We start from the raw sequence: 13,880 nt of genomic DNA, 5'->3' as shown, positions 1-13,880 counted from the left end.
TTTTTTTTTTTTTGGTTTGTTCTGAATGTTCAAAAGTATCAACGTTGTAGAGAAGTCTCTCTGCTTTTAAGAATTAGGAAAACAGAGGTTGAGAGATGGCTCAGTGGTTAACAGCTCTTCCTGCTCTTCCATAGGACCCAAGCTTGCTTCCTCACACACACATAGGGTGGCTCACAACAGCCTATAACTTCAGGTCCAGGGACCCAGCACTTCTGGCCTCCATAGGCACGTGCACTTATGTGCACATATCCCATCTCCCCTGCCCAACACACACACACACACACACACACACACACACACACACACCTAAAATACTAAAAACAATACTATTTTTAAAAGGATTAAGAAAATGGCCAGGTCCCTGGCTACTTGCTCAGAAGTGAATGTACGCAGGCTGCCTCTGCTGACCATCAGGAGGGTCTCAAGGCTGGAGAAAACTCATTTCACACCAAGGGGTGAGACTTCTATAGAAAGCCAGTGGGATTTTGTGGTTTGTTTGACAGTTACAATGTTTTAAATTAGCACTCATTATTGTTTATTTCAACTGCTTTATTTGAGCTTTATTTCGACTGTTTCATGTGTGTGTGTGAGAGACATATGAGCTTCATGTGTATATATGACATACTTTGATCATATCCATGCATTTGCTCTTCTCCCAACCCTCCGTTTCCTGGCAGCCTGCTTCTACTTCTATATCTTTCTTTCTGACTCTTATTCACTTCACTTAATAGACCGGCTCCTGATTTCACCTGTTTTCCCAGAAATGAGATAACTTCATTCTGTATAGCTGTATGGCCAGGTCTCAAATCCAAAGCAGCTAAGTCAGATGAACCAATGGGCCTCCAGCACCAGTTTTGAAAGTCCTTGAGGAGAGCCACCATGAGGTGGTCAGGTGCTTGGTACCCTGGCTGCTCTGAGTGTGCTCCCCCAGGGGAGCATGGCAGTGCTGTGTAACAGCTAGTCATGATTCCCCAAGCTCTGCCCGATCTGCATCCAGATCTCTGAGGATTTCCAACCACATCCAAATGTGAGGACTTGTCACAAACCATTCTATTTTGGACCAATTTCGTATGCAGTATTTGGCTCCTCCCTCACTCTCCTTCCCTTTTCTCCCAGTGCTGAGGATGCTCAGGGCTCTCCCACACTAGGAAAGTGCTAGTCCTTGAATGTTCCTTCCAACTGATTCTGGGCTGTGTGATGGATGAATGGATGCTCAGCATACTGGGCTCTGCATCCCTCTGGACTTACCTCTTGCTGTGATGAGAGATCCAAACGGCTCTTTTTCCTTCCACAGGACACAACAGACTATGTTGCCTACGTCGCTAAAGACCCTGTCAATCGCAGAGGTAAGCAATGCCTGACCCATTTAATCACTCACTAGTGTGAAGTCAGGCTTAATACCTCGAACCAGATGTTCCTAATTACCTCAGCTCCTTTAGCAAATGAGCACGTGTCACATGACATGATTAAGGCTAATTGAGGCCTGGAAGAGTAGCTGTCACCTGGCTGAGAGAGAACCTACTGAATGCTGCATGTCACACTCGCACCTGTGTGTCAGGATGGCCGAGGTTTGATATACTCGCACAGCGCCTCTGTTACCCTGTGCTCTGACGGTGGCCTAGGTTATGCCTGGGAAACCCTACACCTACCCATCTTCCTGACCAGCTTCACCCAGTGTGTGCACCCTGTCCTGTCTCCTGCTCTGGAGCCCAGCACCTAAACTCAGGGTGTGCTGTCCTCTTATACCCCGTTTGAGCTTCTGGGAACCCCAGACACAGGCAGTATCTCTTATAAAACACAGGTAGGTGTCTCTTATAAAACAAGAGTGGACAATGATACACTGGAGGAGGTGGGCTCGGGGTAACACCCTTGAACACTAGATAGCTCCCAATGCCTGCTACGGCTACAAGGGAAATGTCATTGACAAGACCCAGTAGACTTTGTCACCATGAAGAGTGGCACTGCCCTACACGGTAGCCTGGTTCCCTCCTGCCTCCTGGCCTCTGTCCTCTGTGCCAGAGGCTGCACTTTTCACTTTGCTTACATACTCACAGACATAGTTTCTCCATCTTGAAGCACAAACACACTCAGTGCACATGATATCTAAGACTGTTTTGCCATCCTCTTCTCAAACCTGTATCTTGGATATATGTCCAAGACACCCACAGGGGCTTATTAACATAGGATGAGAGCTCTCCTGTAGTTGCAGGGGTTTCAGCAAATGAAACCTTGTGCGACGGCTAATACCAATTAAATGTCAGGTTCACCGCACCTAGAACAACCTACTAGATGAAACTTTGTTCTGTTTGTGAGGTGAGGGGGATTCTAGATTGGATCAGTTGAAGTGGGAAGGCCCACTTAACTAAGGGTGGCATCCTCCATGGGCTAGAGTCCTGAAGTAAATAGAAAGGAGAAAACCAGCTGAGTGCCAGCCATTACCACTCTCTGCTTCCTGACTGTCTATGCAATGTTACAGCTGCCTCAGGCTCCCCACACCATGGCTTCCCCACTGTGAGCCCAAATAAGTCCTGTCCTCCTTGCTTTGAGTTGTTTTCCTCAGGTGTTTTATCACATCGATGGGAAGTAACTGTGTGACCTGTGACCAGAGGCTCTGGCAGAGCAAGGGAGTAGTTAATATGTCAAATATGTCCTCACAAACTCCTTCTGACTTGGCTGTAAATGTTTGCCTTGCCAGCCAGTTCTGGGTGCAAGAGCACAGAACCTACATCCTATCAGCGATGTTTTGGAGTTTCAACATGGAGACAAGACGTTACAGGGAGTCTGGAGGGTCTGGCTTTGTTCTTCCTATTCTTCCCCGTGCAAAATGAAGCTTTGTCAAGCATCTTTAGGGTGACGGGAGAGAAGATAATACAGTACAGGTTCCTTGTCTAGAACTGAACTTGGTCTCCCTGAACAGAGCTGGGACAATTAGACAATTGTGTAATTGTGTGTGTGTATGTGTGTGTATGCAGATGCATATGTGTGAGTGTATGTGTGTACAGGTGCAAGTGTGTGTGTCTGTGTTTGTGTGTATGCAGGTGCACATGTGTGAGTGTGTGTGTGTGCAGGTGCAGGTGTGTGTGTCTGTGTGTGTGCATGCAGGTGCACATGTGTGAGTATGTGTGTGTGTGTATGCAGTTGCAGGTGTGTGTGTGTCTGTGTGTCTGTGCAAATGCAGGTGTATATGTGTCTGTGTGTGTGCATGTGCGTGTGTCTGTGTGTGCATGCAGATGCACATGTGTGAGTATGCAGGTGTGTGTGCAAATGCCGGTGTGTATGTGTCTGTGTGTGTGAAAATGCAGGTATGTGTGTCTCTGTGTGTGTGTGCAGATGCACATGTGTGAGTGTGCATGTATGCAGGTACACATGTGTGAATGTGTGTGTGGAGACCAGAGGACCACATTGGGTTTCATTCCTTAGATTCTTTCTACCTTACGTTTTGAGTCTCACTGACCTGGAATTCTCCAAGTAGGCTAGGCTAGCTGGCCACTGGGATCAGGGGTTAGCCTCCTTCTGCCTTCCCAGGGCTGAGATTGCAAGCTTGTCCCATGACACTTGTTTTTGTTTTTTGGGTTTTTTTGTTTGTTTGCTTGTTTGTTTTTGTTTTTAAATTCTTGGTCTGAGGCATCAAACTCAGGTCCTCGTGCTGCTAAGGCAAGCACTTTACCAATTAAACAGCCACTCTGACTTTTCTTTAGAAAATAAGACAGATCTGAGGAGAGAGGAGAAGGGGCTGTGGCGGCCTTGGGATGCTTTGTTAGCATTAAGACTAGCCTGTCTTCTCTGGTGACTTTACATAGCCAGTGTTGATCCCAGGCAAGCAGAGTTATACCTCAGACAGTCAGGACTGTTGCTCGGAGCACTTGAGAAGTCCTTGCTGCAGGCCTAGAGGCTGCAGGTCAGTGTCTAAGGTAGCAAACATAGATGAAGGTGTTTAAAGCAACATGGACATGTTGCCTTACAGTTTTGGAGAATGGATACCCCAGTTCATGGTGTTAGCAGGGCCATGTGGCCTCCCTGTAGGTTCTGGAGGAGAAATCCCTCCTGCCTGCTTCTGGCTTCTGGTAGTTACTGGTGATCTCCACTGTCCCTTGGCTTCAGGTGTGCCACTGAAATCTGTCCTTACATCCTCTCTGTTACTGTGAATGTCTATGGAGATGAGACTTCATGGTGGCCTGTTCTAGCCCACTGTTAACTTGTTTTAACTAGTTACATCTGAAATCGCTCAGTTTCTGCAGGACTCTCTGGGTTCCTGGGGTTAGGATTTCTCGGCATATCTTTTCCTTTCAGAGAATATTATTGAACCTACAGCATAAGCCAGCCTCTTTAACTATTTTAGCAGTCGCCCCCCCCCCCAAAAAAATCAGGGCAGGCCTGGAGAAGGGAAGATAACAGATAATGTCCCCACAAAACTCTGTCTGGGTTAGAAGCACTGGAGTTTGTTCTCTGTTTGATTTGCTTCAAATTAACTGCGAGCGATCTAGGCGATTTTGTTTTTCTGACTTCTTTAGTAGGTCCATGGTCTTCAAAGTAGCTCCATTTGAGAGTGACTTAGGGTAATTATAAGAAAAATCTCAACACTCAGGTCTGAGAGAGTGGGATCCAGGCAGCAATGTGGTTAAACAGTACTTGGGGGCCTAGGGAAACAGCTCAGTCAGCAAAGAGCTTGCTGTGCAGAAGAAGAAGAAGAAGCTGAGATCATTTCCCGGAACCAGCCTGAAGAGTGTGGGCACTCACTTGTAATCCTAGCATTGACAGGAGGACCCTTTGGTGGCCAGCCATCCTAGCCTAGTTGGTAAGTTTCAGGCCAATGAGAGACCCTCTCTCATCAAACAATGTGAATGTCCACTGAGATATGAATGGCACCTGAGGTTGTTCTGTGGCTACCACATACACATGCACACATGAACATAACCCCCCACACACACACACACAAGCATACACATAGGTACTTTGTGTGACCTGACATATATATAGCAAGACTGAGTGAGTGCTCAAGTGTAGTCTGTGCCCCCTTGGTGTCTGGTCTCCAAGTACTTCACTCTGGACTGTATAAAGGCCCAGCTTCTTCAGTGTTTTGCAATCCAGCCATCCTTGGCCCATCTTCACCTTTCAGAGCCAAGGGGCCAGGCTTTCCTCCATATGTGCACAGTCCCTTCACCAAGCCTCCCTCTGAGATGGACAGGCAGTGCTGTTGGAGAAATCTAGACAGTCTCGCCTTGCAGAATAGTGTTGCAGGCTTTTCTAAAGACTCTTTATATATTTGTCTCTCAGTTATTAAGAGTCCATGGTTTCTGGATTCAGTGGAAGCAAAGGGAGCCTGATTCCCCAGTAACTAAGTCATGTGCAGCCACCACCAACCATCTCAAGAAAGTTAGGATTGCACATAAGTGAATTTTAGAAGGCTGGTGACCAACAGGAGGTCTACACAATGACTGATGTTTGTAGAGCTGGAATTCCCAATATGTCAGCTTTGTTGGATTCTAATACATGATTTTTATCATTTTTAAATCTTATTTCTCCCCCATTCTCCCTCCCCCTGCCCCCGTATCTAGACATAGTCTTTGGGTATCTTTATCATCTGTTCCTTATTTATTTTTGAGACAGGGTCTCCCCCCTGAACCACGAGCTCATTTATTTGAGTAAATTAGATAGCACTAAGGGTCCATCTCCCACCTCTGCTAAGTTGTGTGTTTCCTCCCATACCCTTGTTCCCAGAAATGACAACTCTGAGACTCAAAATATATTTACAAACACCTTGACTATAAGCTTTAGTTGGTTCCCTGATTAGATCATAACTTAATAGCCCATTTATTTTAATCTAAGTTCTGCCATGAGGCTGGTCACCTCCGCTCAGCTCCCATGCTTCTGTCCTCCTCCATAGTCCCACACGACTCTCCCCACATCTCTCCATCTCAGAATCCTTTCTGCCTACTGGATGTCTCACCTTCTATCCTACTACCCTCTCCTATAGAATTTTTCCTACCCTATCCATAGATTTTTTTTTAATTGACAGGTGATATAGCCATATAGTACACAAGAGATTTTTTTTCTACATGTCTTGTCTCACAAGCACTGGATTTCCAGCTCTGCATGGCTGCACACAGCTTTAAATGTGGGTTCTGGGGATCTGAACCCGGGTCCTCATGGCAAACACTTAACCAGCTGTTCCTCTTTGATTTTAATGGACACCTACTTGTATTCATGTGTGATCGAGGTTCCAGTGTATCAGTGTACAGTGATCAAATCAGAGTAATTCACTTGCACACTTCAAGCTCCCTTTCACACATGAAGGGCTCCCTTGACTCCCCACCATGATGGAATGTAACCTGGAACTGGGAGCCAGAGGAACCCTTTCTCCCTTTGCTTTCATTGGGGTGCTTTTGTCAGGATGGCACCATCTCCTCTGCATCCCTAACCTTGTGATGCTTAGTGTTTCTAGTCAGAATTCATCAACATTTCACTATTACTAAGTCAAGGACAACTTTCTCTAAATCCATTGAATAGCTCAACATTCATCTGGTAGGAACCAGTTTAAATCTATTACTAAGGTTCCTGGGCCTTAGGGAAACTCTGCCCATGATCCTATATGTATTGAGGTTTCTTTTTAAACACTGCATTTCTAGGGAGGTCAGAACCACGAAGGGGCTAAAGAGGTAACTCGATGGTTAAAAGCACTTGCTGCTCTTGCAAAGGACCCAGGCCGGGTTCGCCCCTCACAGGGTGTCTCATAATGCCTGTAGCTCCAGTTCCGGGGGAATCTTCTGCCCTCTTTCTAGCCTCTTCAGGAATTCCATGCATGCGAAGCACAGACATACACTCATGCACATAAAACCAAAATAAATAAGTTTTAAGTAATAAAAATAAAAGCTTTACTTTCACAGAAAAGCCCTCTAAGAAATTCACCTGTCCACCACCCACCCCTGTGAGATGCCCCAGCCCTCTAAGAAATTCACCTGTCCACCACCTACTCCTGTGAGATGCCCCAGAGATGAGACTTCAGGTTGGTAGAGACATACCAGGATCCATACCAGGAGGGAGGCATGTAGCTCTTTTTTTTCTGTACCCCAGATGGGGCTCCTTTATCAAGGGGTCCAGAGAGCCCTGGCACTGTCTCTAATGAGCTCATGTCCCCTTTTCTCCAAGCTTGCCACATTCTGGAATGCTGTGATGGGCTAGCCCAAGATGTCATTGGCTCCATCGGACAAGCCTTTGAACTCCGGTTCAAACAGTATTTGCAGTGTCCTTCCAAGATTCCTGCTCTCCAGGACCGGTGAGTAGCAGTGCCTGTCTTTCTCCGGGGCATATCTAGGGTCTGTAAACTTTTCTTTAAAACCAGGTGAGATGGCTCAGTGGGTAAGAGCACTAACTGCTCTTCTGAAGGTCCTGAGTTCAAATCCCAGCAACCACATAGTGGCTCACAACCGTCCGTAATGAGATCTGATGCCCTCTTCTGGTGTGTCTGAAGACAGCTACAGTGTACTTACATAGAATAATAAATAAATCTTTGGGCCTGAATGAGCAGAGGTCCTGAGTTCAATTCCCAGTAACTACATGAAGGCTCAGAACCATCTGTACAGTTACAGTGTATTCATATTCATAAAATAAATAAATAAATCTTTAAAAAATAAATAAAATAAAATAAGACCAGCTCCCAGTACCACACTCTGGGCAGATGCAGATCTTCACTGCATTTCCCGGGTTACAGACACCTGGCTGGTGCTCAGTAGAAAGCACAGGAAACTGACAGATGGAAGCTTACATATGGTTCGGAATGGGCAGGAAACATTTTCTGGAAGCTACAGAGGCAGGATCAAGATTACCAAAAACTTCACTGTAATTTTTTTTTTTTTTTTTTGTCACACTGTGTCTTCTCCAGTTCTTTGATTCCTCCACAGTTACCCTTGCTGGGTCTGTGACTCCACAGGGGTCTGTGCCCCATCTTTTGGTTGTCACAGTTAGCCAAATGGGGCCCCACCTGCTGACAGCATCCTTTTGCTCTATTGGCCTCCATGGCCCATTAGCTTCAGAGATGATCATCAGCCATGTGTCTCTGTGCAAGATCCTTCAACTGTCCTAGTCACCTTGGCTTCATCTGGAAAACAGGGATAAGAATCACTTTGGTAGTTGTTTTATTATTAAATGAGATAGCAATTATCAATAAATGCAGAAAGAGTCTTCTATTGAGATGTAAGACTATTCCATGACATAGAAAGTTGAAAAGTACCATGGGGCATATGGGACATTCAGTGTTCTTCTTGAACTTGAACTTGAGTCTATTCTGCCTTTGATGAACTTCCATAATGAAAAGCTATTAAAACCTGGGTGATGGCTCAGCTGGGTAAGCGCTTGCCCTGTGGGCACAAGGCCTAAGTTTTAGCTCCAGAACCTATGTAAAACAAACAAACAAATAAAAACCAGGTACAATGGTGTACACTTGTAATCCCCCAGCACTGGAGAGGGAAAACCTGGTGGACCCCTGAGGTTCTCTGGTTATCCAACCTTGTCCTCTCAGTGAGTTCCGGGCCAGTGAGAGACCCTTCCTCAAACACAAGGTAGATAGCCCTCGAGGTTGACCTCTGGCTTGCACATTATTAAATGTATGTACACCTATGTATGTGTACCCACATATAAATAAATGTATACACACATAAGAAAACCTTTCTAACAGTGTGTTCACTGTAAACAAACATAGTTTCTCTTCTGTTTATTTCTTTCCTCTCCAAACTCACAAAGCCACCTCCTGTGGCATCACCATGGAGCTGATGTCTGATCTACTCCCATTATGAAGGTATCTCTCAGCTTTGTCTTCCTTGCCTTTCTGAAAAAAAAAAATCCTCATCCATTTGTCAGGATGCCTGTAAGGATCCACTTTGCCCAAGCTGATGTGTTTAGCAGGATGGAGCTGGAGGAGGAATAAAGGAAGCAGTCACAGCCTGACATCTCTGATCTAAGAATGAGTCTTTATTTTGAATGTGATTGGAGTAGTTTGTTTGCAGAATCCATCCAGGGCCTGTGCATCACAGGTTACACTCTCAGGATTTATAAAGGTGTGAGAAGACTGAGTTGCAAAACGGAATGGATCATTTGTGTTTTGAAATTGCACTGCCCTGGTTAGTTATAAATGTCAACAGACACAGCCTAGGGTCACCTGGCAAAAGGAGTCTCATTTGAGGAATTACCTAGATCAGATTGGCCATAGATCTGCTTGTGGGAAGTGCCTTGCTTATTGATGCAGTGGGCCAGCCCACTATGGGCAGCACCATTCCCTGGGCAGGTGGTCCTGGGCTGTATAAGAAATCTAGCCAAATATGAGCCAGTAAGCATCATTCCAGTACAGTTTCTGCTTAGGTTCCTCTTTGATTTCCCTCCATAGTGGACAGTGAACTTGTTAACTGAAATACACCCTTTGTGAGCATTTGAACTGCTTCCTTCTTTTGTCTTGAATGAACAAAGCTACTGTGAAGTTGTATTCAAGCTTTAGGATAGCCATCTTTCAGTATTCCTGTGTATATATGCCTTAGTAGAATTATTAAGCTAATGGTCCTACTGTTTCCCATTTGGGAAATTGTCTTGTTGCTTACTCCCCCCACCCCCAATAAGAAATAATATTAGTCAGGGTTCTCTAGAGAAATGAAACTTACATAATGAGTGATTGATACCAACAGAAGGTCCAAGAATCCAGTAGTTGTTTAGTCCTTGAGGCTGGATGTCTCAACTGGTCTTTAGTATATGCCAGAACCCCAAAGGAGTAGACTCTAATGCCAGTGAAAGGATGGGCTTGCTAATGAGAGTGAAAGCAAGCAGGCAAAGAGCCAGCCAGCTTTCTTCGTCCATGTCCTTTATACAGGCTGCCAGCAGAAGGTCTGGCCAAGATGAAAGATGGATCTTCCCATCTCAGAGATTGAGGTTAGAAGTGGGTCTTCTCACTTTAAAAGATTTAATTAAGAAAAAAAAATGTGTGCTCAGTCATTTAGATTTTAGTTAAGTCCAGATGTAGTCGAGTTAACAATCAAAACTAGCCATCCCAGATACTCTGGGAAAGAAAAAATCACCCTAAGGCAAGAGGGGTCTACTTTGGATTGCAGTTCGGAAGCTCTGTCTATTATGACAAAAAAGCCAAGGCTGCGGGAGTGTGAGGTGCTAGTCACATTGTGCCTGTAGTGAGGAAGCAGAGAGCGATGGATGCTGATGCTCAGCTGGCTTCTCCCTAGTTGCGCTGCCCAGAGATCTAAACCCACTGAATGCGGCCACCCATTATTAGGATGGATTTTCCATCTCAATTAACCAGAGCAAAATACTCCCTCACAGGCATGGCCAGGGGCTAGCCTAATCTAGAGAACTCCTCACGGTTGTGTCCCAGAGTGTTTCCTTGGTGATCCTAGATCTTGTCATGCTGGCACAAACTGCCATCCTTAGTGGTCCTACAGGTCTCCCAGGCTCCATTCATTTCTATTAATTAGTGTTCTTTTCTGTTTCTCGAATTGGTTCAGCTGGATTGAACTATTTAAAATCGTGTCCTCCTTCTACCTCCCAAACCTGCTACTTGCTTAAGTGAGTTGTTAAAGTTTTCTTCTCCTGTTTGCAGTGATAGTAGAATTTTTGGTTCTAGACTTTATTTTTTTTAAACTTCCTTATACAAACCAGCAAGCCACATTTCCTGAGACACATTTCATTTCTGTATTTAGTGTTTTGCATATCATTTCTTTTGGTTGACTGAACATTTTTAGAGTCTTTGTTTATTTTTCCTTAAGTCTGAGATTTCTTTGTCACAATTTCCATTGACTTAGCTATCCTTATTCCTTATTTCTTTACACAGCTTACAAATTTTTTTTGCCGACATTAATAAAAATGTAAATAATAGAAGGCAGCAAGACTGAAACTCGTACTTTTCCTCTCTCTAAGATGTATATTATTAATGTTTGCGGTTGTTTTAGTGACTTCACTGAAATAATTCTATAAAGTCTACAGTCTACCCATGTCATTATGTCCACCGATGTCTCTGCTACATCCCTCACTAGTGACTGAAGAGGTTTCCTTAAATGCTGAACAACTCAGCCTTATAGTCTTTACTGAAGGGCTACATACATGTGCATGTACATATGAACATGTATATGGGCATGTGCACATGTAGATGTATTGTGCATGTGTATTGGTATGTGTGTGCATGTTTGTATGTGTGTTGGTATGTGTTGTATGTATACATTTGTATATATGCATATATATGTATATGTATGTTTGTGTGTGTTGTATTTGTATGTAATAGGATGCATCAGTTGATTTTTTTTTCAGCTTTCACTTTTTACCTGTGAGATGTTTAATGGTAGGCCAGAAATGAGAATTTAGAGCCATGCTACACACTGTGAGCATGAACAAACGCTGAAGCCTGCAAATGTATGTAGCGTCTAGATAAACGTGTTGGAGCTTATTAATGTCTTGGCTTCTCATTTTAGGATTTGTGATAGTCATTAGTTGTGGTTATTTGTTTCACAGACTTTACCCCTCTAATTCCATTCATTCTACATTCTTTGTCGCTTTCTTCCACTAATAAAGACTGTTTGACCCAAATGTTATTCCCAGCCTCAAGCGGGCCCCACGATAAACACTTGCCTCTGAATGTTTCTGATGGATGCCCCCAGGCAGGCTCTGCATCAGGTTAAATAAAGACAGCTTTGGCAAACACAAGCAGATGAGTGCTTAAGGAGATGGGAATGCTAATTACTCTAATTTGGTCACTGTGTGCTGTAGAAATGTATCAAGTTAGCACACAGCACCCCATAATAAATGTGCAAAATTACTATGTGGTAATTAAAAGTAAATTTTTTAAAAAGACAGCTTGGGGAATTGGGTTCTCAAAGGATCACTCAGACAGGGAAAATGATGATAAATTTTTGGGACTGGCTGTTGAAAGAGGCTCAAAACTGCCCTGTCCCATCTGTGGCAACGTGGGGGGTGGTTGTCATTGATAGATGGCTGTTAGCTTACAAGGCTACCATACGGAGGCAAGTAAGGCTATTTAAGATGCTACCACAGTAGTGACCTCATACCCTATTTCATTGTTTTAAAATGTTTAGTTTTTAATCATGTATGTGTATGTGTTTGATGTGTGTAGATGTGTTTCTCGATTCCCTTTCTATTGCTGTGATAAAATACCCTAACAAAACCAACTTAAGGAAGAAAGGTGTATTCTGGTCCACAGCTCAAGGGGCAGCTCACCGAGGCAGGGAGGTTGAGGCAGCAGGTCACATACTTGTGCAGTAAGAGCAATGCACAGATGCTAGTGCTTAGGTAGTGTCCTCCATCTTACACAGTCTAAGACCACTCAGCCCAGGGAATGGTTCTACCCACAGTGGACAGGTATTCAGACCTTAAGCCATAATCAAGATTAATGCCCCATGCAAATTCCCAAGGGACCGTCTCTGAGGAGATCAAGTTGACAGTTAACCTTAACCATCACCCTCTCTGTGTGTCTGTCTGTCTCTCTGTCTCTCTGTCTATTTGTGCAGAACTCAGGGGAAGTCTTCAGGTGTCATCTCTCACTCTCAGTGTCTTCTCTCACTCTCTACTTTAGCCCCTTGAGGCAGAGGCTCTCTCTGTTTTTCAACTAGGCAGGTGGCAGGAAAGCTCCAGCATCTTCCTATCTCTCACCCCCTACCTCGTGTGCTGGAGTTCTAGGTACACGCAGTAACACTTGGCCTTTTAGATGGCTGCTCAGGATCCAAACTCATGTCCTCATGCTTATGTAGTAAGCACATTAAAAACAAAACCCTGGTTGCTGTAAGCTTCTGGTTAATTCCAGATTTCTGAAAAAGTTGAGTTAGACCAACCAAAATCTCTGGGCAGTTTTATCACTAACTATGTGGGAAATAATTTCAGAGGACCATATTTTGCCATTTTGGGTGGGGGGGGTAAATCTTCATTTTAGTGTGATTTCATTTCATATAAGTGCCATGACTTGCTGAAATGCGTACATGCACATTTAGGCTCTGGTGGTCTCTAGGTATAAATAACTTATTTTTTCAATTAAAAGGGATTATTTCTGATATGGGTGGGATATTCCAATGAGTTGATCTCTGAATAAGACAGATTTATTTATAAAACAAAACACTCACCTTGTTTACACATATTCCCAAGAGATAGATGGCAGGGGTTACAGTGACTAATTTCTTTCTTGGTAATAGATATAGTATTCATCCATTTCTCAGTATTAAAGCAAGAGCTCGGGATGCAATTCTATTGGTAAAGTGCTTGCCTAAAAGGTTCAGGGTTCCACTCCCAGCACCATATAAACTGGGTGCAGTTTCCTATACTTGTAATTCAGGCATTTGGAAGTGGAAACAAAAGGATCTGAAGTTCAAGATCATCCATGGCTATATAGGACACTCAAGAAAAGCTCACAATACATGAAACTCTGTTTCAATATATAGACATGGATATGGATAGAGATATATAGAAATATAGACTATTTCCAGATACCTGGGGCGGACTGGCTTTATGAAGAAAAGAGATTTATGTAGCTCCTTCCTTTAGAAGCTAAATACATGGTGCTGGCATAAGCTCAGCTGCACTGAAGCCCCCTTGGATGCATTTCATTATGGCACAAATGTTCTGGAAGATAATGCAGTGAGGGGGAACCTGGGCTCATGCCAATGTGTGCTCCTGAGTAATTATGCCATGCAAGAGATCTGGTATAAAGGAGACTTACTAAGGGAGGGGAGAGGAGTAAGGACCTGGGAGAGGGTAGAGGAGTATGAGGGGACATGGAGACAAGCAGACAGACAGTAGCAGAGTGATGAGGGCAGAGAAGGGAGATGGCATAGAAAAGGGAAGAGAGAGGGAGGGAGGGGGAGAGAGAGAGAGAGAGAGAGAGAGAGAGAGAG

The 13,880-nt window shown here is 44.1% G+C and overlaps 1 protein-coding gene across 2 annotated transcripts in view; it reads left to right on the top strand.

Moving 5' to 3' along the window:
• Positions 1-13,880, top strand: part of Shc3 (SHC adaptor protein 3) — a 142,360-nt gene that overhangs the window by 96,549 nt on the left and 31,931 nt on the right. For both annotated transcript variants that reach the window (XM_031358042.1, XM_031358041.1), the window contains exons 6-7: positions 1,295-1,346; positions 7,147-7,273. In XM_031358042.1, coding sequence (XP_031213902.1) covers positions 1,295-1,346; positions 7,147-7,273 — 179 coding nt within the window. The remainder of the gene's footprint in view (positions 1-1,294; positions 1,347-7,146; positions 7,274-13,880) is intronic.

This window comes from Mastomys coucha, unplaced genomic scaffold (genome assembly GCF_008632895.1).
Source record: "Mastomys coucha isolate ucsf_1 unplaced genomic scaffold, UCSF_Mcou_1 pScaffold7, whole genome shotgun sequence".
Lineage (NCBI taxonomy): Eukaryota > Metazoa > Chordata > Mammalia > Rodentia > Muridae > Mastomys > Mastomys coucha.
The sequence above is the reverse complement of the archived record's forward strand: the minus strand, read 5'-3'. Positions and strand labels throughout refer to the sequence as shown.